Raw genomic sequence first — 26,811 nt, 5'->3', positions numbered from 1 at the left:
CTGATCGGCCTAGGACTGGACTAGACACCCATGGGTGGCAGATCTCTGATCAGAATTGCTTGTACTACATACCTGTGAATGTTCAGGATGATTGCAGATAAAAATAAATTTGGTCTGAGAAAAAAAAAACGCCATAAATACCCCTAATGTTTTTTTTCAGGTGGAGATAATTAGATTTGTCACTGCTCGGCCTAGGAATGGACTAGACACCCATGGGTGGCAGATCTCTGATCAGAAAGGCTTGTACTACATACCTGTGAATGTTCAGGATGATAGCAGACAAAAATAAATTTGGTCTGAGAAAAAAAAAACGCCATACATACCCCTTATGTTTTTTTTCTGGTGGAGATAATTAGATTTGTCACTGCTCGGCCTAGGACTGGACTAGACACACCTGGTGGCAGATCTCTGATCAGAAAGGCTTGTACTACATATCTGTGAATGTTCATGAAGATTGTAGATAGAAATAAATTTGGTCTGAAAAAAAAAACGCCATACATACCCCTTATGTTTTTTTTCAGGTGGAAATAATTAAATTTGTCACTGCTCGGCCTAGGAATGGACTAGACACCCATGGGTGGCAGATCTCTGATCAGAATGGCTTGTACTACATACCTGTGAATGTTCATGAAGATTGTAGATAGAAATAAATTTGGTCTGAAAAAAAACGCCATACATACCCCTTATGTTTTTTTTCATTTAAAGATAATTAAATTTGTCATTGCTCTGCCTAGGAATGGACTAGACACCCATGTGTGGCAGATCTCTGATCACAATTGCTTGTACTACATACCTGTGAATGTTCATGAAGATTGTAGATAAAAATAAATTTGGTCTGAAAAAAAACCCGCCATACATACCCCTTATGTTTTTTTTCAGGTGGAAATAATTAAATTTGTCACTGCTCGGCCTAGGAATGGACTAGACACCTATGGGTGGCAGATCTCTGATCAGAATGGCTTGTACTACATACCTGTGAATGTTCATGAAGATTGTAGATAGAAATAAATTTGGTCTGAAAAAAAACCCGCCATACATACCCCTTATGTTTTTTTTCAGGTGGAAATACTTACATTTGTCACTGCTCGGCCTAGGACTGGACTAGACACCCATGGGTGGCAGATCTCTGATCAGAAAGGCTTGTACCACCTTAAAAGAAATATAAGGGATCTCTGTATGGCGTTTTATTTTTCAGACCAAATTTATTTTTATCTACAATCTTCCTGAACATTCACAGGTATGTAGTACAAGCAATTCTGATCAGAGATCTGCCACCCATGGGTGTCTAGTCCATTCCTAGGCCGAGCAGTGACAAATTTAATTATTTCCACCTGAAAAGAAATATAAGGGGTATGTATGGCGGGTTTTTTTTCAGACCAAATTTATTTTGATCTACAATCTTCCCTGAACATTCACAGGTATGTACAGTAGTACAAGCAATTCTGATCAGAGATCTGCCACCCATGGGTGTCTAGTTCATTCCTAGGCCGAGTAGTGACAAATCTAATTATTTCCAGCTGAAAAAAAACATAAGGGTATGTATGGCGGTTTTTTTTTCAGACCAAATGTATTTTTTATCTACAATCTTCATGAACATTCACAGGTATGTAGTACAAGCCATTCTGATCAGAGATCTGCCACCCAGTGGTGTCTAGTCCAGTCCTAGGCCGAGCAGTGACAAATTTAATTATTTCCACCTGAAAAAAAACATAAGGGTATGTATGGCGGTTTTTTTTTCAGACCAAATTTATTTCTATCTACAATCTTCATGAACATTCACAGGTACAGTATGTAGTACAAGCCATTCTGATCAGAGATCTGCCACCCAGGGGTGTCTAGTCCAGTCCTAGGCCGAGCAGTGACAAATCTAATTATCTCCACCTGAAAAAAAACATAAGGGTATGTACGGCGTTTTTTTTTTCAGACCAAATTTATTTCTATCTACAATCTTCATGAACATTCACAGGTATGTAGTGAGGCTGTGAGGCCAGGACAGAAAAAAGCCATGGCCACGCCAATCTGCCGTAGGGGGGCTTGGAGCAACTGGGGAACCAATCACCTCAAGGCAGCAGAGCTTGACCACAGCCTGGAGGTACTGTAGGAGGGAGCTGTTCATTTGCCCTGTAGGCTTGCACCACAGTCCTAAACTAGATGGGACAGCGCAGGGAGCCAGTGCTGAGAACGGAGTAGGGAAGTTGTGTGGAAGAGCATGGGGCTGTTGAACACCAGGTCAGCAGCAGCTTTCTCCAGGAGTCTGATGGCCAACGCTGCAGGATGGCAGCAAGTAGGGAGTTGCAGGAGTCCAGGCGGGAGATGACAACAGTCTGGATGAGCACTAGCGACGAATCACAGCCAGATTTCTTTCCTAGCATAAAGTTTGATAAAAGAGATGAGTATTAGCAAAAGCAAGGAGAATGATTATATTAATGTACAATGAGCTATGATGGGGAAGAATCACAATATTAATTCGATTTTCAGGCATGGCATATACATGGCATGCTTACTTGCAATGGTAATAATGCCTTCAGGTAATAACAATAACCATGCTTGATTAATTTGTGTATGTTATATATTATGTATAATGTGGCAAATGCTATAGTAGCAGCAGCAAGCATCAGCCCACTATAGCTAAATAACGCCAGACAAGATTACAGACTGTAATCAATGTATGAACAATGTCACATTGAGCATGCTCAACATTATGTTAAAATGTAAATACATCTGAGACCTCCGAACGTAATGTTAGCATTAACTAACGTTAACCCTAAGCCGTTAGCATTAGCTACCGTTAGCATAGCTACCTAGCCTATCAATATAGTTGACGTTAATATAAAGAAATGTAACATTAGATAATGTTAGCTAAGTTATTCAACATTGACCCACTTACCCTCTAGATCTTTTCCAATGATGTCCTAAAGTAATGTCATGATCATTTGCATCATAGACATACGTTCATATCTATGATTAGCATGATCATAGCAGCTTCATTGCTAAAAGCATAGCAAATGTTAGCCGACGTCATTACATATGACTTCCTATCCAATCAGAGGCAGAGTAGGGCGGGTCTTCCTATGGTGGCGTGTTTTCCGCCGAGTTCGCAGGACTCATGAACGCGCGCCCAGCGTCCCCAAGGCTCGTTCACAGCACATGTTTCAAACGGGCTCGATACAGGTATTGGTGGCTTCAAAAACAAAAAAAAACAATTGAATTAAAAGTTTATATTGATTAGATTGGTCTCTGATGCTGAATGATACCCAGAAAAAATTAGTTTTCCTTTTCTAGCCCTATCTATCATAATCCACAAACCATGGGAAATAAGGGTCTTGGGCCGCATGCCGTCACGTGACTTGCAATACCGAGCTTTGCTCACTACGTCAAATGGCTTCATGCGCCGGTGAGCAACTTTCATTAAAATGAATAGGCAGCCATTTTCAATGCCGTCTCCAGTTTATATTATACCTCCATGAGCAGGATACGTTCCGTTCCAGTGCTACTGTCAACCCCGTAACAAGATCCATGATAGCCTACTAAAGAATGGATTAAAATGCTACTAGCTAGCTAGCCACAGATAGCCTGCCATTAACATTCTAGCTTACTGTAGGAATAACGAAAGGTAAAAATATCTAACGAACACAGTGTTTCCCCTAGGACGGCAGCGGAGGTGATGAATCTGTGCATGTAAAATCATTAACAGCTGCATGAAATTGGTCGCTTCCCGTCGATCTAGCGGTCAGTAAAATAGACCAGTGGTGGCCATAATTGAAGCGGGTAACAATTGTGTCATGGCAAGTACATTTTGAATGGGCGTAAATCTTAAAGCTAAATCTTATCTACAGTCAGATCAATAGTTGATTGTTCAACTGTTGAAACTGAGTTTTAAGTGTTTTGGGTGCATTTGTTTTGGTTTCTGGCATGAAAGAAAAAAAAATGTTTCTTTGAATGGTGAATTTTAACTGATTCAGACAATTTATCTGCCCCTAGTGTTGTGAGTTATCCTTTTCTGTAGCCTATATGTGCAGCCCTGCAGTTTGCTGAGTCACAGATTTAATGACTTATATTTGATAGATAGATATGATGATGATGATGATGATGGTAACAATAATGATGATAATAATAATGATGATAATTAGATAGATAGATAGATAGATAGATAGATAGATAGATAGATAGATAGATAGATAGATAGATAGATAGATAGATAGATAGATAGATAGATAGATAGATAGTGCAGAGTCACAAGGCCCGCAGGCACTTTGCATTAGTTAGAGTTACGTGTAAGGGGAACATAAAAATGTCAGCAGGCAAATGTTTGCATTCATGGATTAAAAACAAAGAGTCATAGGAAGTAGAATCATTTTCAACTTCATGTTTTCACCTGTTTCACATACTGTAGCTCTTCCTGTATAGTGTCATGTTGCTGAGTTGGGACTAATAGAACATCCCTTGACATCACATGTAATCTTTCAGACAAGAATCGGGCTTTTGGAGAGCAAGCAAAGGGGCGGCTGTGGCTCAGGAGATAGAGCAGGTCGTCCGATGATTGTAGGGTCAGCGGTTCGAATCCGGGGTCCTCCTGTCCACATGCCGAAGTGTCCTTGGGCAAGACATTGAACCCCAAATTGCTCCTAATGAGCAGGCTAGCACCTTATGGCAGCTACCACCATTGGAGTGTGAATGTGTGGGTGAATGAGAGACCAGTGTAAAGTGCTTTGGATAAAAGTGCTATTTAAGTGCAGTCCATTTACGATTTACCAAGTTTGAATCCTGAGGTGAGAACAGATGTGAGGTACATTAGATCAACAGAGCTACAGTGCAAAATGTGTCAAAGCTGAGTGTGCTGGTGAACCTTGTCAGTGTAAAGGTCAAATTAAGAGTTATTGTGCTCAACTCTTTGAACAGAGATTTGTTGTATTAAATAAACATATGGAAACACCCAATGTAATTACAGTATTTGTGTAACCTATTATGTTTTACCCCCACTGTGTGTAAGCCTGCTACATTCCTTGTGCTTGGGCTCTGTGGCCCAATTTATCTTACTACAAAGATCCCTTTGTTGCCTTAAACTTCACCTTCATGTCACAAGAAATGCATAGCAAGTTTATGTTAGTAGGCTATATTTCAGACTTTGCTAGGTAGATACAGCAACATATAAGGTGCACTGTGTAGCCTAGCATTGTTTGTGTTTCTTTAGTCTAAATCAACCAGGATATTTCTGAAGGAATTTTAGAATAAAAGCCTTTTGTTCCTTCCCTTTTTTACCACAAACAAGCTGGGTTAAAGTTGCGGTTAACGCTGTGTGATGCAGCTGACATCGCAAGCTAATATATTTGCAATGGCTTAAAGGATAAGTTCACTATTTAGGACTTTAGGGCCTATTCTCTGTTTTACATGAACCTGACGCAAATAGGCTACAGATAAATTATAATACTCAATAAGGCTTTTCACACTTCATATTCTTAGCCTAGGGCTATCCCTAGCCCTGGGCTAGGAATTAACCCTGGGTTAACTTAGCCTCTTTTTACACACACACACACACACACACACACACACACACACACACACACACACACACACACACATACAGTTAACCCAGGGTTAACCAAAGCCCAGGGCTATACAATTCACACAGCATGTTCTACTAGCCCTGGCTTAAAGGAGTACTTCACCGCTGGGAATCTTGAGGTCAATTGAAGTTGGGTCACCTATGTAGTAGAAATGTGCAGTTGTTTGTGCAATTTGTTCCTTATGGCCAGAGAAAAGACAGAAAATGTATTGTTGTGCATGGCTGTAAGCCAGCGCACCTAGGATAGCAAATGTCCAGTTGCTTACTCCCTGGCTGCCTCCGTCCCGTTGTTGACCTGCAGTTCTATGTTGCTACCACAAGAGGCTGCATTTACCATTTTCGGCCACGGGAGGGCAGCAACAGGCTTAGATAGACTGTGTTCCTTGTTCAGTTTCAGCAATTCAATGAGTATTTGAGTTAGGCTATTTCGTTTATTAGGTGGGCTAGCTTGTAGAAGCTAGCCCAACTTGTGATATTCCCATTATTTCTTTCTTTCTTTCTTTCTTTCTTTCTTTCTTTCAATGTTAACGATGTTTAGCTCTTTAACGGATGCATTCAGCTTTTTGATATTTTTTAAAAATATTTTTTTAGAAATGTAATTTTTTATAGTAATTTTTGTGCCATTGAAACTGCTGGTGGAATGTTCAGTATCATTATGTTTTTAGAGTGGTGGCAGCTGTTGCTTTGAAAATATTCACACATTTTGTAAACTGCTGGCACAACTACAGTTTTGAAAGCTCACACACATATTATACACGAAAACGTTCACACAACTGTGCTGATCCGTACAATGTAAGTATCTAAGCTGTGTGACTTACAGTTTCTGAGGTATGACGGTTTGTTTGGCAACTGCGCTCCCCATTGAAACGTATGGCAACGCACTCTAGCTTTTGAGCTGCTAATTTTGCATTTTTACTCTTTTTATAACTTGTCGCTATGCCTACAGTTTTAACAGCTCACACAGACATATTATACATGAAAATGTTCAGCAGGTTCCCAGGATTCCTATGGTAATCTAAGCTGTAACATTTATACTTTTTGAGAGAGAGCTGTCTTAATCCGGCATGCCTTTACATTGAAGTGAATGAATGGCTGCTCAGAGTGTCAGTTGGGATTTGAATTTGGGGACACAAGCAGGTTCTCTTAAGGCTCCCACAGAGTCGGCGTACTGTGAACGGACCGGACTCCGCGCGGCCTGTCCGCAGTCGTTTGAGGTTCCATAGTCGAGCGTACCACTGCGTACCAATCTCCTGCCAGTTTACTACATTTCCCCCAAAAGGCTGCATGTGACACACACTTTGTGTGACACCGGTGCGCGATGCGGACGTCCGCGCGTTAGAAATTTTGAGCTTCGGACCCTGCGGACGTCCGCTTTGACTCCGCACGGACCTCTGCGGAGTCCGCTCCGCGTACGTTCCGCCCGACTCTGTGGGAGCCTTAAAGGCTTAGAGGTACAGGCACACTTTTATGACTACAGTGGTAGCATCACACCACAGACCACACATCTCCCCTGAGTGTGGTAGAGACACACGGTCTTCACTGATGAAGGCAGGTGGGTGGCCCGGAGACATGAGGGGGCGGAGTCTCGCTATCACGCCACGGACCCCTCAACTCAGCCTTTGAATGAGCTAGAGGCACACGGTCTTTGCCAGTGGGTGCATGTAGATTGCCCGGAGGTCACTGCACTGCCCTCGACCCACTGTCATACCACCATGCAACTATCCACGCCACGGACCCCACAACTCAGCCCCTGAGTGGGCTAGAGACACACGGTCTTCCCTGGTGGGGGCAGGTGGGTAGCCCAGAGAGGGGTCCACAGCCCCCGACCCAATATGACGCGAGGGGGCAGAGTCTCGCTACCACACCACAGACCCCACAACTCAGTCCTTGAGTGAGCTAGAGACACAGGGTCTTCACTGGTGGGGGCAGGTGGGTGGCCCGGAGAGAGGTGCACTATCCACGACCAGCTGGAGTATCCATCATGGAACCGCTGTAGGTCCGCTAGCCTTGTGTTGTATTCTGCCGGAGGTCCGCCAACTTGTCCATCGGGGACCTGCTGTAGGTCCGCCAGCCTTGTGTTATCTGGGTTTATCCCTTACCTTTGTCCAGAAACAGAAGTTGAACTAATTGCAGCAAAATAGCCAACGTCACAGGAATCATCAGTGTTTCTTATGAAGTTATAATGTGCCCCGTAGCTGTTAAAATGTGCCCCACCCACGGGGCAAGTTTTAACATTGACCTCCTGCTACCTTCGGTTGAACTGTAATCATAGCAGAGACATGACTCTTGTTTGTGGATGAAATAGGTTGAATATATATATGGATATATTTTTTTTATTAAGATAAAACCTAAAAGTGTTAGGTTGTGCCCCGGTCTCCCCTATGCCAAAAATACCAGAATGTCCTGTCTATTCTGACCCACAATTCAGTGCGCAGCGTTGTGAAATGTCATATGCGATTCGCGCATGGGATGTTTTGATAAATCCCAGCTGTGGAAGAATGTCGCTTTATCGACAGTGACGGATCTGGTCAAATGTCAAGGCGTCATGTTATGACAAGTTAGTATGTCCTAATTGGATGCATTTTGCGGGCAAAGTAGGCTACGTACTTTCCAGGGGCAGCTGTAGCCTACTTTCCAGGGGCAACTGTAGTACGTAGCAGGGTTCCCACGCTTGCCTTGAAAAAATTTTCCATGCTACCTCTTGATTTTCCAGGTACCATATTAAGTGATGATCTATAGGCCCCTGAAGCTTTCCGCCCCCATCCGCGCCCCCCTCTCCTCACACACACACCTGACTACTTACCTGATTTAAAAGATGTGCCAGTCAAGTCTACATTGTAAATGCTTAGAGATTGTCTTATTAATAATATCAATGCATGAAATAATGCAACAAGCTTTTCACTTTCATTGTCACTCACTCCTGTAATGCATCACACATTTGAGATTATGAGTCTTACGTAGAAGGGGTAGTATGCCTACTCTTACTCTGTAAAAGCTTTTGTAAATCAAACTAATGAACCTAAAAGGGAAAACATAAGGCTGGTTCCCCTGTGGTTCCTCAGTACAGCAACCTCACTAGTAAGCTTAGCTTAACAGTATAGATGTATAGAATAAGGTCATGATCAATGATTTAAAAAAATGTCTCACCCCAAATGTTCCTATTTAGTGGTATCATTTTTCCCCAAATGTTCCTATTTAGTAGTATAATTTTTCTTTCTTTCTTATATCAAGTAGATATAAGAATGAATGTTACAAAATTGATCAAGACTAGACTGGTCATGTCAACTAGTATAGAAGTAATGTCACAGCCTAATGTGAAAATGTATTGGTAGTTAGCTAGCAATGCAAGCTAGCCAACACTAGATAGTTAGTTAGCAAGCTGAATGTTGGCTAGCAAGATTGCACTGCATGTGCTTGCTAACCATCATTAATGAATACAAATTCAAAACAAACACCCCTAAATGTGGTGAATAACACGGTTTTAGGAAAAGTCAATGAGTGAAATACATATGGGGATCAAACATAGTTCTAGTATTTTAAAAGCAAGGTAAAAATTACCTAGCTCGCTAGCTAGTTAGCAAGATTGCACTGCTTACTAACTAACATTGATAAACCCAGGTTTACCACACAGTTAAAACACAGCTACTTACATTTGAGGATAAACATGCATAAGATGTGGATGTCAAGGCTCCCGTGTTGGCTGGGAAATGCATGTATCTGACCCTTCTATTGAGATTGCGAGTAACGTTTCTCGGTTATTATTCCCGAAGTCCACCAATCCGAAACTATACTTTAACTCTACAGTAAAAGCTGTTCACATGTAAAGGGTTTTTATAAACTTATCTTAATTCTGTGCTCAATAGTTTCATTTTATTACTATTTTACACATCATCCAATGAAAATTTCCAGGACAACTGTTTCAATTTCCATGTAAGTGTTCACTTTTGCTCAGTTTCCATGACTTTTCCAAACCTGGAAAATGAAAAAATAAATTCCATGTTTTCCATGGTTTCCAGGTACCGTGGGAACCCTGACGTAGGCTACAGATAGTAAAAAGTAGAAGATTCGGAATGCAGCCAATATATATGCTAGCCTAGGCCTACTCATTTTCAGTAGGCTAGGCCTATTCAACCATTTTTAAAGTAGGAATCTTAACCTGTAAACGACCTTTTGCATATTCGAGAGTTGTGAAATAGACTAATTATTTCTGCTGAATCATATGGTTTAGGTTATTTTATTCGACAACGACTCACAAAGTGACATCATGAAACTGAAATAATTGCTTCACAGGAAAATTCTGGCGGATGAGACCGAGGAGACGAAACTGTGCGCGTCCCCGCCCCCTGTGAGGAACCCCCTCCTTAAAACGCTCGTCCCCGACAACCCCTCATTATGTATTCAAGGTGCGGCTCAAGAACAGGTGCCTGCAGTTCAGCCTAGTGAGAAATAGTAAATTGTGTCTTTTGGAGAAAAGAACCTAAACGAAGAGTAGAGGTTTAGCATACGACTGAACAAAACGTTAATTTGAAATTAGGCTTCAGAAATTCAAGACAGCTTAGCCTACATTACACACTTTTGGCGACATCAAACCCGTTTGTGAGGGTGTGGAGGACTACTTTTTGGCCACGACCTGGGATTGTAAAATTTGTTTTGTTTTAATCGAAGGGCAAAATGGCCAACAAGGGATTACAGCTTTTGGGATTCGCCCTTTCTCTAATTGGTCTGATCGGGTTAATCATTGGGACAATTTTACCCCAGTGGAAAATGTCAGCTTATGTTGGGGACAATATCATTACAGCGGTGGCCATGTACCAAGGCCTGTGGATGTCTTGTGCATTCCAAAGTACCGGCCAGATTCAGTGCAAAGTCTACGATTCTATTCTGCAACTTGACAGTAAGTGCTTATATTTTGACATTATGAAGTTGTTTTTGCATGGATGAATTGAACTATTTTCTCATACAGTAGAATAGCTCTGCTGTTTGCAGCCCGCGTGTTGAGAGTATAGAATGTCGCACGCAACAGCGTTCCTCTTTGGAAACCCGATAAAGTAGGCCTACGTCTAGGGCTAGACAGGTGCGGCGCGCTGAGGGAAGGTGGATTCCCATTGTCCTTTTCCTGTCTGACTCGACTATTTTGATTTACTTACTTTGTTTTACACTACCATGGTATGATGATAACCGTCTGTTGGTCAAGCGTTCACATATATTTTTCAAACACTTTGTTTTATTTGGTCAGTTATTTCCCTAACACTAGTTTTATTTTATTTTTATTTGGCCAGTTAATTCCTTCGTAGACTATGGCCCATAGTAGAACATCTGTGATAGAGTTGAAACTTTGAAAGACCTAAACACATCAACCTCAAGGCACTAAGGAAGTTAGTAAGTTGACACGGTCTGGTTAAGCTGTTACGGGGGTAATGATTATCTTGACTGGCATTGTTCTGTGCCGTGCCCTAGCTGCCCCCTCCCCCCGTGTAGTCTGTATGGAAACCCAGTTGGACCGGAGGCTGAACGTGCTCTGGGCGGTATCACCTCTCTCTCTCTCTGTGTTTTGTCAACATTCTCGTGAAAAGTAGCCTACTGAGTCAAGTCAAGTATTCAGGAGGTGTTCTTCACTCAAACCACAAAGCACCATATAAACATGTCAGAGCTCCCCAATTAGGCTATTTTATTGTTTAATGGAAACATCAGCTTTCAATATGGGACAAAACATTCAATGGCGAAGGAAGATTCGACAGATCAATGAATGGAATAACTGTAGAGACACCTACTTGACAACGCCCCATATTGTGACATCACCTGGCGTCAATGTGTCACTCTTTTCTACCCCTAGTATAGACTAGTACCCCCCCCCCCAGCATGTTCCTCCTCAGATCACTGTCCTGATGTTAACACTATGGGATTAGAGTGCCATCCGTTCTTCTCATTCACACATACTCATTACCAGATATGCACCTGTAGTTCTCTTCCCTCAATCTAGCTATCTTGTCTTCTGTTTATAGTAGGTCATTTGACGGGCTGTCAAACAATTTTGTGTTTGAGTAGTGTATCAACGCTTCTGATAAGAAGTCTATAAAACAACTCTCTTTATCGTATCTGCAAACATGAACACAAGCCAGCTCTGATAAACCTAGTGTAATCAAAGCAGCCGTTGCAGGAAGCAACAAGTAAATAGTAGATGATAATATCAGGTTGATGGAGAAATGCCAAATATGATAAATTTGTCCATGTAAATTAGGTTTGCAAGATAGAGCAGCAGTCCTCTGTGGAGGGTTCTGGTTAGAATAGTCAAGTTATTTATTTATTTATTTATTTTTAAAGTGGGCCGACTTTCACCTTGCAATAGGCGACATGTGTGGATTTGGCCATGTTATACATATTACTGGCTTTAGTTAGCAGCCATTTTGATTTGAAGCTCCGAATGGGAGTGCTAGGTTGTGCTGTAGCTGCCTGCTGTGAGGAACAAGGCTATTCTATACTGTAGGAGGGCAGGGCGAAACGGCAGCGGCGTGGAAAGGGAGTGTCTCTCACATAGTGAAACCTGAACACCCCCGCGCTCCACCGTTTCTGCCGGGACTGGTCAGACCTGTTCCTGTCCACTGAGCTGCTCAGGGGGAGGGGTGGCACGCACACACACACACACACACACACACACCCACACCGCCCTCAAGAGGGTTTCTGGTTGGAGCTGGTTTCTGTTGTGCCTGACTACAGGTGCATTGGGGGTAGGGAGTGGCTGGAACAGAGAGATCTCTGTATTTGCGTGTATGGCTCAGTGGCTCTTTGAGTTTTAACTTTCCTGGTTGGTCAAAATGGATGTGAAATCAGAAAACATTTGCTCCCCTTTTCCTGATTTGGTCCGTTAACTTATTGACCTGCTCTCAAAGTGACAAGCACATTTTCCAACAATCACACTTAGATTTAGCTTAGTTAGTTTACAATTGCTATTGGCCGGGTTTCCCGATGAAGAACTTTCTTAAGAAACCCTTCTTAAGAAACCCTTTGCATGGGAGTTAAGAAGTACTTTGGAGTTAAGTGCCTCTTAACTCGTTCGGGAAACCCGGCCATTATAAGCATTATAGCTAAAGGTGCAGCCATTTCGCCATGTTAAATGGACAGGGAGGTGAATGATCTTATTAATCTGACATAACACTGTCTGGTCCCTCAGGTTCCCTCCAGGCCACGCGTGCACTGATGATCGTCGGCATCATCGTGACAGTGGCTGGACTGGGCGTGGCTACCATGGGAATGAAGTGCACCAACTGTGGCGGAGATGACAAAAGCAAAAAGTCCCGCATCGCCATGACCGGAGGCATCGTCCTTCTGATCGGAGGTCAGGTCCCTCGAAACTCGTGTCGTTTCCACAGGACTGTGTTATTGATCTGATGAATAACTTATTTTCCTTTCATCCACAGCTCTGTGTTCTGTAGTGGCCTGTTCCTGGTTTGCACACAACATCATCAAAGCCTTCTACAACCCATTCACACCTGTCAACACCAAGTAAGCGCCGCTTAGAAGTGCTAGAAATGGTGCTCAGAGAGCACAGATCTCCGCCCCTGAATGCATTTTTTGGGGTTCCAAATTGGCCCATGCTACACCCCTCCACCGAGTTTCATGAAAAGCAGTCTGGTAGTTTTTGCGTAATCTTAGTCCAAAAAATGAGTGGAGGTGAATGGCCATCCAATCGGTGTTTGGCGTGGCTCGTGGATCCGCCCCGTGACTCACTGGGGTGGAGGTAAAAATGACTGGAGGCGAATAAGTGGCTGTATTTGGCCGGCTCTGTGGCGCCCCCCTCAGGTCACTGCCAGCAGGATCACAGCCAGCAGGGGGCAGTGCGACGCAGTCCAGGGTTCTACGGTGGCCCACGAGTTTGATAAAAATCGGTTTGGTCGTTTTTGCGTAATCAGTCCACAAATATGATTGAAGGTGAAAGGACCCGACCCATTCGGATCCGTTCCAAAATTGAAGGGGTTGTATATTGGCCCAGCTACACCCTTCCACCGAGTTTTGGTGTAATCCTGCTAACCGATAAACACACGCATGCACGCCACCAAAAACATTACCTCTCACCCTGTGCTGCTAGCCAAACTGGAATACTCTGTCCTGGTGATTTTTGCTTTTTTAAATGTTGTTTAAATCGAGCGCTAATGAGTAATACCCCGCCCCCCTCTCATCCAGGTATGAGTTTGGTTCAGCCATCTTCATTGCCTGGGCAGGAGCCTTTCTTGATGTTATGGGTGGTGCCATGCTAGCAGCCTCCTGCCCCAGGAGCAAAGCTACCCCCAAGTACCCCATCTCTCGGCCCCCCAGCAGCAAGGAGTACGTTTGAGAAGGCGTGGCTTGGTGCCGGGAGACAGAAGGACAACTACCACCTCTACATGGGCCCAGCTCAAGATGGCGTTCGGTTCCTGCCAAATTCATCTAGTTCAGTACCTGTTTTTTTTTCCTCTTTCTTTTCTACATTGTTTTTAAATGTTTTTGGGGTACAGCTTTCCCCTTCATTACTGATGTGTGGATGTTATTTTAAGACAACTCTGCTCTTAATGTTCTTTTAGATTGTAGGTGACAGCTCCTGGTGTGTACTTCTGTCAAAGGGCGAGCAGAGTGAGTGTGTCAGACTCAGGGAGAACTCTAGCCTTTTTACGCTCCTCTCTCAAACACTTGCGCCAACTATCGCATGTCTGTTCCTGTAGCCTACCTGGACTGGACAGGTGATTTCAGTGGGGAATTTCTTAATTGTTGAATTTCATGACCTGGCTAAGCTCACCCAACACCATAGAGAGCAGTGAGTCGTTTCTGTATCTATGCCTCATACCTGGGAATGCTGGATATTTTGGATTCATATTTCAGCCATCATAGAAGTGGTATTGGTTTTACAACATACTGTACTACATACAATGACCTTGTCATTGTTTGTCCAGTGTTTAGTAGTTGTTTACCACACTGGCTAGTCATCATGGCATAGCAGTGGCTCAGCTTCACTCAAGGACATACAGAACAGAGAGGACCTTGCTTGAAGGTTTAGCACTTGCTGTTAAAATTTTATAATAAAATTGCCATTTTATTATATTTTTACAACTCAACCTAGGTTCAGTAATCAAATGCCCGCACTCAGTTAGCCTCTTATGTAAACTGGGCCCTCCTTCCTTGTACAGTAAATAGACATGCAGAATTGGAGAATGTATTTCATATAACCTACTCTCTTCTAATTCAGAACTTGCTGATTCCACCTTATTCCTATAACCTAGACACTCTTCTCATTCAAAAATAGCTAGTAGGACATTTGATGAATTCCATCTTATTCCAGGAACTGAGTGTGGATTATTTGGTTGAACAAGTTGCTCTGAGCTCTCCTGTTATCACTCAACTCTGTAGTTTTGAAGGGATGGGGATTTCTGTTCATGTTCCCATGAGTAGATTTACATTTACAATACATGTTGCCACAATAATGAATATTTAACATTGTAAGAGGTTGTTTTATAATTGTGATTTTTGTTTTTGACCTGCCTCGTGTAAATAAAATAAAGTAAAAGAGCCTCAATGAGTTGTTTGGCTGGTTTATTAATAGCCTATATCAATAGCTACACTGAGATTGCATCACAAAAAAATAATCTCATGAATTCATGTCTTTCCAGAGTGAAGAGCCATCACCTACATGCTTGGTAAAAGATTAACCCAGGTGTTCATTTTTAAATCAAATGTACTGTAGACACTTTTTCTGAAATTGTGAAATGCTCTACGGTGCAGCAGTTCCTTTCGTCATATCTGGTGGGTGGGTGTGATGGCTAGCAAACAGCTTTTCAGCGTTACTATCATTCCACAGCTGATTGTTAAATTCCATGATTGCTTCAGCCTCCTGGATGTCTATGGGAACTTGTAGATCCTATTCTGCATTGGTTCACCCTCACAGATCACAAATTAGGTTTTCTTTCAGATTTGCAGACAATTGCATATTTTTATTCAATTTCAGCTTCCACAGTCGCAACAAGAGCTTCTGGGTACTCATATTATCCACATAGAACTCAAATTCTTGGCAGGGCCCAGTGTGTTCCTTTGGTTTTATTGCCATCTTGTGGTGAATATCTCCAGCTAAATCCATGACTGTGGGACTGTAGTGACGGCACTGAACCGCTACATGCATTCATCTAGAGCAATTCCAAGAGACATGGATGCTGAAAGCACTAACAGAGTTTGTATACACCAAAGTACCCATATCATGAGTCAGCTGCACAGGCCTAACTAACAAAGCAAGAAGCAACCACGTTTTCACTTCACATCAGCCATTCTTAAACTGAATCTATTGCCAGTTTGTCCCTTAGCAGGCTAATGCCAAAACAGGTTTAACATGAAATGTTGTGAGTCAAGATTAAATCCAACTCCATGTCGATGTCAGTTGCTGTTTGCATATGTCACCTGATGACCAGGCAGCATCATGAGGTGAAATGAACAAGACCACTGATTAAGTAACTAACTCTGTAGTGATGGCCTACTACTAGAAGAAAGTTCACTATATAAACATGAGGCTTTGGTTATTCTCAAAAGATCAAATGTTTCTTATATACTGTGATTCTATGGTAAATAAATGTTTGCCCCAGACAGTCCTCACAGTGTTTCCCATGTCCTACCACACCTTTTATACATAGTGAATTAGTAACCATCACTGGCCACTAAAAACTAAACCAGAGGTAATCGCTTACAAACTGTAAAAGTGCATTGATACTATCTGAAAACAATCCTGTTAAAATACTGTAAACATATAATGCTGAATAATGGCCATGATATCAACAAGATGTAAACAGTAAAGCTGATATGTTTTTGCCAGCAACAGTAAAAGAAGCACTGTAAGCCACATGCTTGGTGAAGCAGTGGTTGTGAGTGGCATGTCAAAACTTACTGAGCCATTTCTTGATAGAAAGAGCTGTTGGCACTCCAGCCTCAGCTCAGCCTAGTCTTATATCTACTCCACCTTGCAGCCAATCTCTCAGGACAAGTAGCCCCTCTACACCAGGGCAGCTGCAGCAAAGAGGCACGTTTTCATCTCCTTCCTCAAACCCCCACCTTACTGTCCAAACAAGGAGCTAGACTACAGCTAAGGGTGATGTGCATGCTGATAATGTAAACCTTGCCACGGCCACCCACAGAGTCCAGGACAGGTGGTATACTGCCAGAATTCACAATGAGCACATTAGGCTCATAAGAGTTCAGTCTCAGAGTTCAGGCTACAGGCGAGAGGCTGAGTGAGATCGGCAGGAGAGGTCCGTTGTTGTTCATGATGTCGTCCAAGTCCTCATCATTTATGTCCACTGTAAAGAAAAAAGGCCTCATGTTATTATAAATTGACAGGTAAGGCAATACTTAACAGCTATAGTGACTTATTGGGAATCTGTAAATAATAGAACATACTGGGACGCCTCAATGCTGTGTGAGAATTCCAATTCCAAAATAATTATATTGTTAAATTTGCAGATGATACAACAGTAATTGGGCTTATTGTGAATAATGATGAAGTAACAGAAAATATGTTAAGTAAATTATAGAGAATAAGTTTATCAACAGCTAGTGTACTAGTGATAATCTCAATTTGAATCTATGCAAAACTAGAGAAATTATATTATTTATATAATAATTATATTATTTCAAAAGAAAAACTATAGAGCAGAATACCATCCACATGAATGAAGTACAGGTAAAGAGTAGTCTATGCTGCATCAAATCCCCTGACCTTCAGATATCAGATCTGTCTGTTACAGAAGCCATTATAAATAAAGGACATCAGTAACTTTATTTTCTATGGAGATTAAAGAAATTCAAAATGAGCGCTAATCTACTAATCAATTTCCATCATTGTACTATTGAGAGCATTCTAAATGATTCATTCAATGTTTGGTTTGGCAATGCCTTCTCACAATCTCAAATCTCTAGAAAGAATTGTCTGTATAGCCCAGTACATTATTGGCGCTGATCTCCCATCATTACAGGACATTTATACTAGCAGGGCTCTAAACAGAGCTTAAAGGAGTAGTAAAGAGAAAATGCATGTTTAGACCTGTTTTAAGGTTACTTATGATCATATACAATGGTTCAGATCAAAACGTTGACAAAACTAGCACTTCTTATAAAGTCTGATAATTGCTCTACCACCGTTTTGGTCATACAATGGATGTGGGTGGGCACTTTGAAAAATCATTCAAAAAAACCTGTTAAACTCTCAATTTCAAAGACAAGAAACTCACCGAGGTGTTAGTTGGCATTCTGACATATAATTCGCCATAAGGTAAGATTCTAGTTCATCTGGAAAGGCTTTTTTAAATATTTAGCATAGAACTATTTAGTCGCAGCACATGTGTAAACTAGGTAGCCTAGCAACATAAACAATAACAATAGCTACCGTAAGTAGTTCCGCTTCCTGAATCCCCTCTGCGGATTGATTTACAACGGTCGCTTCAATACAAGTCAATGGATTTCATAAAATGATCAATAAAACCCTACTGGATTCATACTTTGCGGCGAATTTGATGTCAGAACACCAACGGACACTAATTACCCCCTTGGTGAGCTTCTTGTCTTTGAAATCTAGAGTTAAACATGTTTTTGAATTAATTTTCAAGGTGCCCACCCACATCCATTGTATGACCTAAGCGGTGGTAGAGCAATTATCAGACTTTCTCAAAAGTGCTAGTTTTGTCAACGTTTTGATCTAAACCATTGTATATGATCATAAGTAACCTTAAAACAGGGCTAAACATGCATTTTCCCTTTACTACTCCTTTAACACATAGTCAAGGATCCAAGCCACCCTGCACCAGATCTATTCGTTACTTTACCCTCTGGAAGATGGTATCAGTCCAGAAGAGTGATTAGTAGCTGTAAAAGAGATAGCTATTACCCCAGTGCTAAGGCCTTTGAATGATCACTAATATAGCCTATGTATAGGTTATTCTAATTGTAATATTTTTTGAATAATCACCATGTACACATTATAATTCTAATATGCTATTGATCTATTTATTTAGGTTTATTGTAGGCCTACTACATTTATTTTCACTCTTGAACTTGTTTGACAACACATTTTATAATTATATATTTATATATAGGCCTATATATTTATATTGAATTTGAAAAAAAAAAAAAAAGGAAAATGATCTGCTCTGAACGGATGTAAGTGGAATAAAAGGCCTTTTAGCCTACTGCTCTGCAGACTTCCATCACATCCCTTCCATCTTTTGATGGCCTCATTATCTGTCTGCCGCACTCACCTCTCCTCGACCGTCCGATTTGCCCTAGCTTCGGGGCTCGTTGGCCCAACCTCCGCTGGGGGTAGTCAAAGCCCACCGCACCCCTTTGGACTCTTGTCCCTGGCACTTCATTCTGCTCAGGGGAGCTCACAGTGCTGGGTGGTCGCACGCCAAAGGGAGGTAACAGTTCGGGCATTCCCGCCGCTACTCCGAACATTGTTAGTGGCTGAGATGCGCCCTCTCGATTAGGCTCTGGGACCCCACCTGGATTTCTCGGGCTCTCCTGCTCCTCATCCTTGCTTCCGCAACAGTACAGCATGCAGAATACCGGTTGAGGGATCTGTCCATGAGATTAAGATCGGGATTAATTGGGGAGGTGTTGAAAGAACAGAGCAGAGATTACGGCTACACGTTAAACACGCCAACATCTGCCTGGTGGTAGCTCTGTTAATCATTTTAGTAGCCTACCCTCGAGTACAGATAATGAAATAGGCTAGAATAGAACAGTGTGAGCAAAACAACAAAGGAAGGAGTAAGACAGATGTGTACTGCATCTGTTTACATTTACAAAGTATTTCGAGCATCGGTATGCAAATTAGCCTGCGCAAAAACTATATGTGTAGGCCTATAACTTCAGACAGTTAATCGTGTAAAGTATTGTTGCTATCTCAAACCTGCACTGTTAACTGTTGGTACGCAGGGTCCCCGGTGTCTCAACTGCGATGTTTGTATACGCCAACTCCCCATGCCCCATGCACTCTTCCGGTGTCTTAAAGGTGCAGACCCCAAATTATGATAAACACTGCAAACGGGGTTTCCCCGGCCATTACCTTCCGCCCTGCTGGGCTTTGCTCCTGGGGTGGAGGTAATAACCCTTTTCAGCTAAATAAGGTGCTGTGTGGAACAATAAAAGGTTCTTTCTGACCTGGAAGGGTTTCAACCCGCTCGCACCCATCCGCGTACAAATCACAATTTACAGCATGCATTCCCGGTACTTACGGGGTACTTACCAGTACTTACCGGTACTTAAAGGTAGGTACGGGCTACTTACGGTGCAGAGGGGACATATTATGGAGTGCACAGGAGCATAGGTGTTTGTACTTACAGGTAAGTATGGGGTACTTACCCGAGTACTTACCCGGTACTTACCAAGTACTTACAGGTACTTTGTGACAAAGTGGGTGTGACCACATCACTTGTTCCTTATGTCCTCCTTATCATGCCCTTCTTATCATACTTTGTGGTCTTTAGATATTATATGATTATGTTTGCATTATATTTCATTACAGTTCATGTCATAACATTTCAGTTAAAGCACAACACAGACATGGTTTGATATATTCAGTTACTTTTATTTGGTTCAGATCTGGAAGCTCAGTTAAAGCTATTCTGTTTGGGTACTTACCTCAACCATGTGCCCTGAGACAGAAGGAGGAAGTGATGTTAACTTCCTGTTTTTGTGTGTTGGCTGTAAGCCAATGATATATGAAAATAATAATAATGAATACGAGAATATTTGTATCATTTCCAATTACGTTTCACATTTATAGTCGTGATTCTACGAGGCACCGTGGTGTCCTAAAATAAATAAAAGCACTACACAAATAAATAAATAAGCACTAGACTCAGTGGCTATACTCAGACTCAGCACAATAGCGCTTTATATTCCATAGTCGTCAGAATGGACACATCTACATTCTGTAAATAAACATGTGAATATCCATAACTAAAATATATCATATGGGCCTACATAATATAGATAGGGCCTATCAAGATCCACAAGTATCTTACTTTTTCATTTAACTAAACTGTACAATTTAATCTGCTCTCATCACATTTCATGCCTTTCATGTAGGCTATAGGCTATATTTATCACGTATTAAAAGTCCATATACCGTCTTGTTTTCTATTGTTATTTTGTATTGTTTTTTTCCACCTTGCTTAAGCTTAGTGTGCATATTGTAAGAGCCAGAAACATCTCACTTCTCATTTTACTGGTATGTTGTATGTGACGAATAAAACGCCGAATTTGCACGTGACCTTGAACATCAATCATGTCAATTGGGAACCTCTCAACTTTTCACGCACTGTCTGGGGAATCTGTGTGCACACGACCCTGTAAGGAGCTGGCGGGGAGTTTATGTATGCAACTAGATCACTTCATATACATTGACCATTTTAAAACTCAGATTTCGGAGCTGCTGCCAACGATATGTACATGTTTTTACGTGGCCTTGTACATGGTGCATGGAGATGTCATTAGGCTGTTCTGAGCTGTTGTTTTTATTTTCTGTTTATCTGTTGTGATGTTGTTTTGTTTTTATTATTTATTATTTTATGTTTTTATGTGTTTTATCTGTTTTGGAACTATGTGTGCTGCTTTCCTGACCAGGGCTCACCTGAAAAAGAGATGCAAATCTCAGTGTGATTTTACTCTGGTTAAATAAAGGCTAAATCAAATAAAAATGCAAATTCAGGTGTATGAGAATGCGCGTTCAACCTAAGAAGCAGTGGCATTCCTCATTTGAGGGAACACGGCTGAGAACACTTTGGTGACATTTGAAGACATTGAAGAATACACTTAAGAAAATGTTCAGGAATGAGGTCCATTGTGCTTTAATATTGTCCTAGTACCACAGCGTGTGAAGAGTAATAGGCCTACCTATCTTGACACCTTGATGATGTCATGGCCTCACCCAGTTTCTGGGTCTTGACCATCCCCACCTGACAGGAGTCATCCAGGAAGGTGAAGAGGTTTTCAGGTTTGACAGGCCTGTGCAGTTCTCATCTACGTACATACCATACCAATGTTTTAATGAGATTAAGTTAATAATAACCTGTCCTGTTTTAGCAGTCAGATAAGCTGATACCATCCACAGATGAGCCAGACTGCTCTTTCTCTCTCTGTCACACACACACACACACACACACGCACACACACTCACACCAACAAACAAACGAAGGTAAGAGATTCCCTTGTGTTTGGAGCAGGACAACCAATAGAGAGTAAGGATTAGATACTTTGGGTATGAAAATGACTTATTTTACTCTGATTCTATTTCCTCTGTTTTATTAAATGCCATCTTATCGCAGACTTAACAGCTTTCTATGTTGAACACTGTTAAATTAAGAATGAGGATATGTGGAATAATAATTCTGATTCAGACCATTCTGGTCACAAACTGTAAATCTGTCTTTTGAAGTGACATGAATACAGGTACTTTTTGTCCTGAAAAAGTCTGTAACAGTTAAGATTAGGTGGTTGTGTCGTGGTTGATACATTTCAGTGAGTGACATTCAATCAATCAATCAATCAATCAAAGCTTTATTTGTATAGCGCATTAACATACTGTGAAGATCTATCTTATCTATCTGTCGGTCTCTGTCTGTCTGTCTAATATATCTACGGTATCTGGCCTCTAGAGTTAGATGGGTTTTAATACTGACATCTTTCTAGATAAGACATCACAATGACATCCAAGCTAGTCATCCGGCAGCCAGGCCCTGTTATGGAGTCAAAAGAGTCTGACAAATGGGGATCTGGAATATGTGACTGCCTTCAAGACTTGCCGGACTGTGAGTACCGTGTGTGTGTGTGTGTGTGTGTGTGTCTGTGTGTGTGTGTGTGTGTGTGTCTGTGTGTGTGTGTGTGTGTGTGTGTGTGCGTGTGTGTTTGTGTGTGTGTGTGTGTGTGTGTGTGTGTGTGTGTGTGTGTGTGTGTGAAATGCTCTTATTTCTATGAACACTTGTCAGTGTGATTTGCGTGATTTGATTGTGTCCCGGTGTGTTGATGAATACCTATGTCCAGGCTGTTTTGGATGCTGGTGCTGTCCATGTCATGCCTGTATTCTCACAAAGAAATACGGCCAGTGTCTTTGTCTCCCTCTGCTGGACATCTTTGGCTGGATTCCACCAACCTCTATGGCAATGAGGGTTTCAATGCGTCATCGCTATGGCATCAAAGTAAGGACAATCAGACTGCATGTCTTTTGAGGAATAAGTAGGCCTACTTCTGATTAGCATGCGGATATTGTACACCTTATGATGCATATGAGCTAATCCAACACTAGCCTCAGCACTTGGGCATCATTTTTTTGTGTGTAGCCTAATGTGACCAGGATACCAAATACCAACCAGGATATTGGTAGAGGTGGAATGTTGATCAATGTGGAATGTTCCCTGATACTGCTAACTGTGCCGTCCAGCCAAATCACACCACTGTTTTTGTGTGCCTCTCTAACCGTCGGGGCTCTAATGTAGCTGGTTGTGTGTGCAGGACAACATGTGTAGGGACTGTCTTTACGGCACCTTCTGCAACCCCTGCTCCTGGTGCCAGATGTCCCGAGAGATGACGAGGAGGAGCATCCCCATCATCCTGATCAGCACGAGGGCCACATAACCTCAGCCACCTTCATCCACAACAACTTATTCTGTTTGTACCACAATGTATTTTGATGTATTAAGTTGTTAAGATGGAAATAGAACTTGGAAATTCTACCTAAATTCTACCTCAAATTTGGCATGCCCTACTGTACACACATGCATTGTGTTCGAGTCATGGCAAGGATTATGGAAACAAAATGTAAAATATATAATAGTTCAGAATATGTATGTGAATAGTTTGAGTTCATTAAAGCCTGTTTGTGTACCTGCATGTGTTTCATCTGGTCAGTAAGACGGGTCCCTACAAAGGAAAAAGCCAGTAACTTCTAGACAAGGTCTGGCTCATGATGGTCCCCTGATAACCGTTTAGATCACTCTGATGTTGGTCTTTCAAAACTAATGAGGACTATTAGAAATGAACATATTATTCATGCTTATCTGGGGATAAGATTCTCAAAACATGCAGTATATGTCCACCTGTAAGTGGATAGAAGTCATGGAAAAGACGAGCTCAGCCTGGCATTTCACCAACTTGTTTAGATAATTGAAAGTGAATCAAATCTCAGTGGTGCTTATTTCACAGCTACAACCATTTGAAAAATAGATGTTTTTAATCAAGTCTCGCCATTTCTCTGTTAATGTAGTGATAGGATACATGTTATAGTAGAAGAATATCGAAAAATCTGAAAATTGAAGTTGGGGAGAAAAAACACAATTTTGACTGTATTGTCTCCCCTTAAGATTTAAATATCTCTGTATTGCTTTCTATAGCATGGTAGTTCTTCTGCCAGCAGAATGGCATTTGAGTGATTTTGAGGAGTGTTTCTGTCTCCCTCGGTTGGACAGCTGCTGTACCTTGCCTCAGTTAGTTGGACATCCCTTTTTTTAAATGTCAATTTCTCTGCCATCTTGGATTTGATCTCTTAGCTGTTAACACCTTATAGGGATACATGCACCATACGTATTATGTGAAAAGTTACCTCACTCCAAGAAAACAAAGATCACTGGTCTAAACGACTACAGGCCCGATGCCCTGACCTCTGTAGTAATGAAGGTCTTTGAGCGCCTTGTTCTGCTGCACCTGAAATCCATCATGAACCCACTCCTGGACCCCCTGCAGTTCGCCTACAGGGCAAACAGGTCAGTGGACGACGCAGTAAACATGGCCCTTCACTACATTCTACAGCATCTGGAACACGCAGGCACCTACACCAGGAACGGCAGATGGTGGATTTCAGCTCTGTCTTCAACGCCATCTTCCCGCCCATACTGGAGTAGCTGCACGTACTCTAGTAGTACTCTCCCAGCTGCACGTGCCCAATTCGACCTGCAGGTGGATCACCCACTTCCTGTCCGACAGAACACAGCACATGAAGCTGGGCAAAAAATCTCAGGCTGGTTCCGAATTGCATACAGGTACTTATACTTTTTACTACCAGTACGTACTACAGCTGCCCCTAGAAAGTATGTACTTTGCACGCAGTATACATCCACTTGGGACATACCTTGTCATAAATTGTGCCTTGAGATTTGACCACATCCGTCACTGTCCATGAAGTGACATTTGTCCACTGCTGGAATTCATCAAAGCAACTCAGACAGGTGACATAATTTCCGCTGATGATTGTGGGTCAGAATAGCTAGAAAAGTGTGCTGGCTTGCATACTGCAAAATACGACCGGATGTAGTAGGACATCCTGGTATTTTTGCCATTTGCCATTCTGCATGTGGCAATTTTTGGCATACTATATACAGCAGTATGGAAGTAGCCTACGCGATTCAGAACGCAGCCTCAAACTCCAGGTCCTTCAGGTTTTGCCAAATTTTCAACCTGCAGAAAAATCCATCAAGGTGGAAAAGATGGGTTCTTGACGCAAATTTGTTCCTCATGAGGAAGGCCAAAAGTGTACCAAGTTTCATACATTAAATCATAAATTTTGAATCGGTTACTATAGCGCCACTTTTAAACGAATCATGGTAATTCTTTCTGGCATAGTTACTCATTGTCTCTAGTTGCAGCATGAAAATCTAGAGCATTTTTTGTAAAGGACTTTTTGAGTTATCCAGGAAAACCGGCCGACCGACAGAACGAGCTATAGAGCTGCTGGTCACAGTTAAAAATAAATCAGTTGGAATGACGAGATACTAGAAATGGTGCTTGGAGAGCACAGACTGCCCAGGAATGCATTTTGTGGCTCTGTGCGTGCGCATATGCATGCAAGCAGTACATGTTTGAGAGAGAGAGAGAGAGAGAGAGAGAGAGAGAGAGAGGAGATAGAGAGAGGAGATAGAGAGAGAGAGAGAGAGAGAGAGAGAGAGAGAGAGAGAGGAGATAGAGAGAGGAGATAGAGAGAGAGAGAGATAGAGAGAGGAGATAGAGAGAGAGAGAGAGAGAGAGAGAGAGAGATTACAGATTACAGGCAAGATTACAGGCAGCACCGAAATCAAGGTAAATCTGTCTGGCACCCACATTTTTACATTATTCTAATTCATGCTTGATAGTTGATAGTCTACAATGGCTCATGGCCCATTCGCTGAACCCTCTGTGGACAGGAGCACTGGGTTGGTCCCGGGTGCAGCCCATACAGGCTGTCTGCTGTCTGTTTCATCAGCGTTTCATCAGCGACCCTGATGCATGTGTGTTTGTGCGTGTGCTACCTGCGTCGCCCATTACTACACGTGTGTTTGAGTCACAAATAAAGAATTCTTCTTCTTTGTTCCTTCCCTGGTGTGCCCCCCCCCCCCCCCCCCGCCCCCCTCACCTCAGGTTCCTGGTCGTCACAGCAGCGGGATCCTGGTGTTCCCTATCAATGGCAGCCCACTGGGTAGATATTGAGATGCTGGTGAAGGAGCTCACCAGCGAGCACCACCTGAGGGCATCACTTGACCGTCATCCAGATGGCTGACAGCTGGTTGGTCAGAGAGCACACTCCCCACCCCCCCAGTCACAGAGCGGATCAGCCTGGGCCTGTTTGAGGCCCACAGGCGGGGCAGCTGTGATGGGTGCCTCGGCCCAGCTCAGAGAGCTGCTCTCCATCCTGACCGGCGCCAACAGCGGCGTCACCCGCGCCACGCTGTCCGTGGTGCTGGACGACCACGCTCTCATGGCTCAGTTCAGGGAGCTCAGCGTTTGCCCTCATGCTCACAGACCCTGGCATGGCCGTCATCTTAGCAAGGTACCTCCACCTCCCTAGAGTCTACAGCGCTCGTTGGACGAGCTTCGGCGACGGCCATTCCTAAATTGCCTCATCTCCAGTCTCCCACGTGCCTGTTCTGCTCCGGAATCTGGGCTAACGGACCACATGGGCCTCCTCTAGCGAACCAGAACCCTCCTGTGTTGCTCTGTCAAACTCCTCCAGGAGTGTCTGCTGGTCCTCCCCATATACAGAGACATACTGGACAGGCATTACCCCTCTTTCCCCTGGAGCCAGGAGGGGGCGCTGCAGGACATCCCCTCCTAACGCCCTGTCTTCTGGATCGAGTACATCATACGCAATCTGAGAAATGATGTGCTGGCTCTACTGCTGGCTCTTTTACTGAGCGCTCTGCTGGCTCTGAATATCCTGTAGGTAGGCCTACGGCAGAGACAGAGGACAGACCACACCGTTAGCTGAGATAAAGAGAACTCTG

At 42.6% G+C, this 26,811-nt stretch overlaps 3 protein-coding genes across 3 annotated transcripts; 2 read left to right on the top strand and 1 right to left on the bottom strand.

Annotated features, from left to right (window-relative positions):
• Positions 1 to 10,038: 10,038 nt before the first annotated feature.
• On the top strand, positions 10,039 to 13,892 carry LOC311318620 (claudin-7-A-like; the record flags this gene model as incomplete). Its single annotated transcript, XM_084449996.1, has 4 exons — positions 10,039 to 10,457; positions 12,732 to 12,896; positions 12,979 to 13,063; positions 13,742 to 13,892. The coding sequence occupies exons 1-4, from the start codon at positions 10,235 to 10,237 to the stop codon at positions 13,890 to 13,892; spliced, it is 624 nt and encodes a 207-aa protein (XP_084306122.1). The 5' UTR covers positions 10,039 to 10,234.
• A 1,714-nt stretch (positions 13,893 to 15,606) lies between these two features.
• Positions 15,607 to 19,506, bottom strand: LOC311318280 (uncharacterized protein). Its single transcript, XM_084449560.1, has 3 exons — positions 19,473 to 19,506; positions 18,820 to 19,138; positions 15,607 to 16,866 (listed from the first exon to the last, which is right to left on the bottom strand). The coding sequence occupies exons 2-3, from the start codon at positions 19,115 to 19,117 to the stop codon at positions 16,778 to 16,780; spliced, it is 387 nt and encodes a 128-aa protein (XP_084305686.1). The 5' UTR covers positions 19,118 to 19,138; positions 19,473 to 19,506; the 3' UTR covers positions 15,607 to 16,777.
• A 2,762-nt stretch (positions 19,507 to 22,268) lies between these two features.
• On the top strand, positions 22,269 to 23,197 carry LOC311318635 (cornifelin homolog B-like; the record flags this gene model as incomplete). Its single annotated transcript, XM_084450017.1, has 3 exons — positions 22,269 to 22,374; positions 22,607 to 22,761; positions 23,075 to 23,197. The coding sequence occupies 3 exons, from the start codon at positions 22,269 to 22,271 to the stop codon at positions 23,195 to 23,197; spliced, it is 384 nt and encodes a 127-aa protein (XP_084306143.1).
• Between the last annotated feature and the right edge of the window lie 3,614 nt (positions 23,198 to 26,811).

The sequence above is a fragment of the Borostomias antarcticus genome (genome assembly GCF_949987555.1).
Source record: "Borostomias antarcticus genome assembly, chromosome: 15".
In the NCBI taxonomy this organism is placed as follows: Eukaryota; Metazoa; Chordata; class Actinopteri; order Stomiiformes; family Stomiidae; genus Borostomias; species Borostomias antarcticus.
Note: the sequence above shows the minus strand (reverse complement) of the source record. Positions and strands in the feature narration are given on the sequence as shown.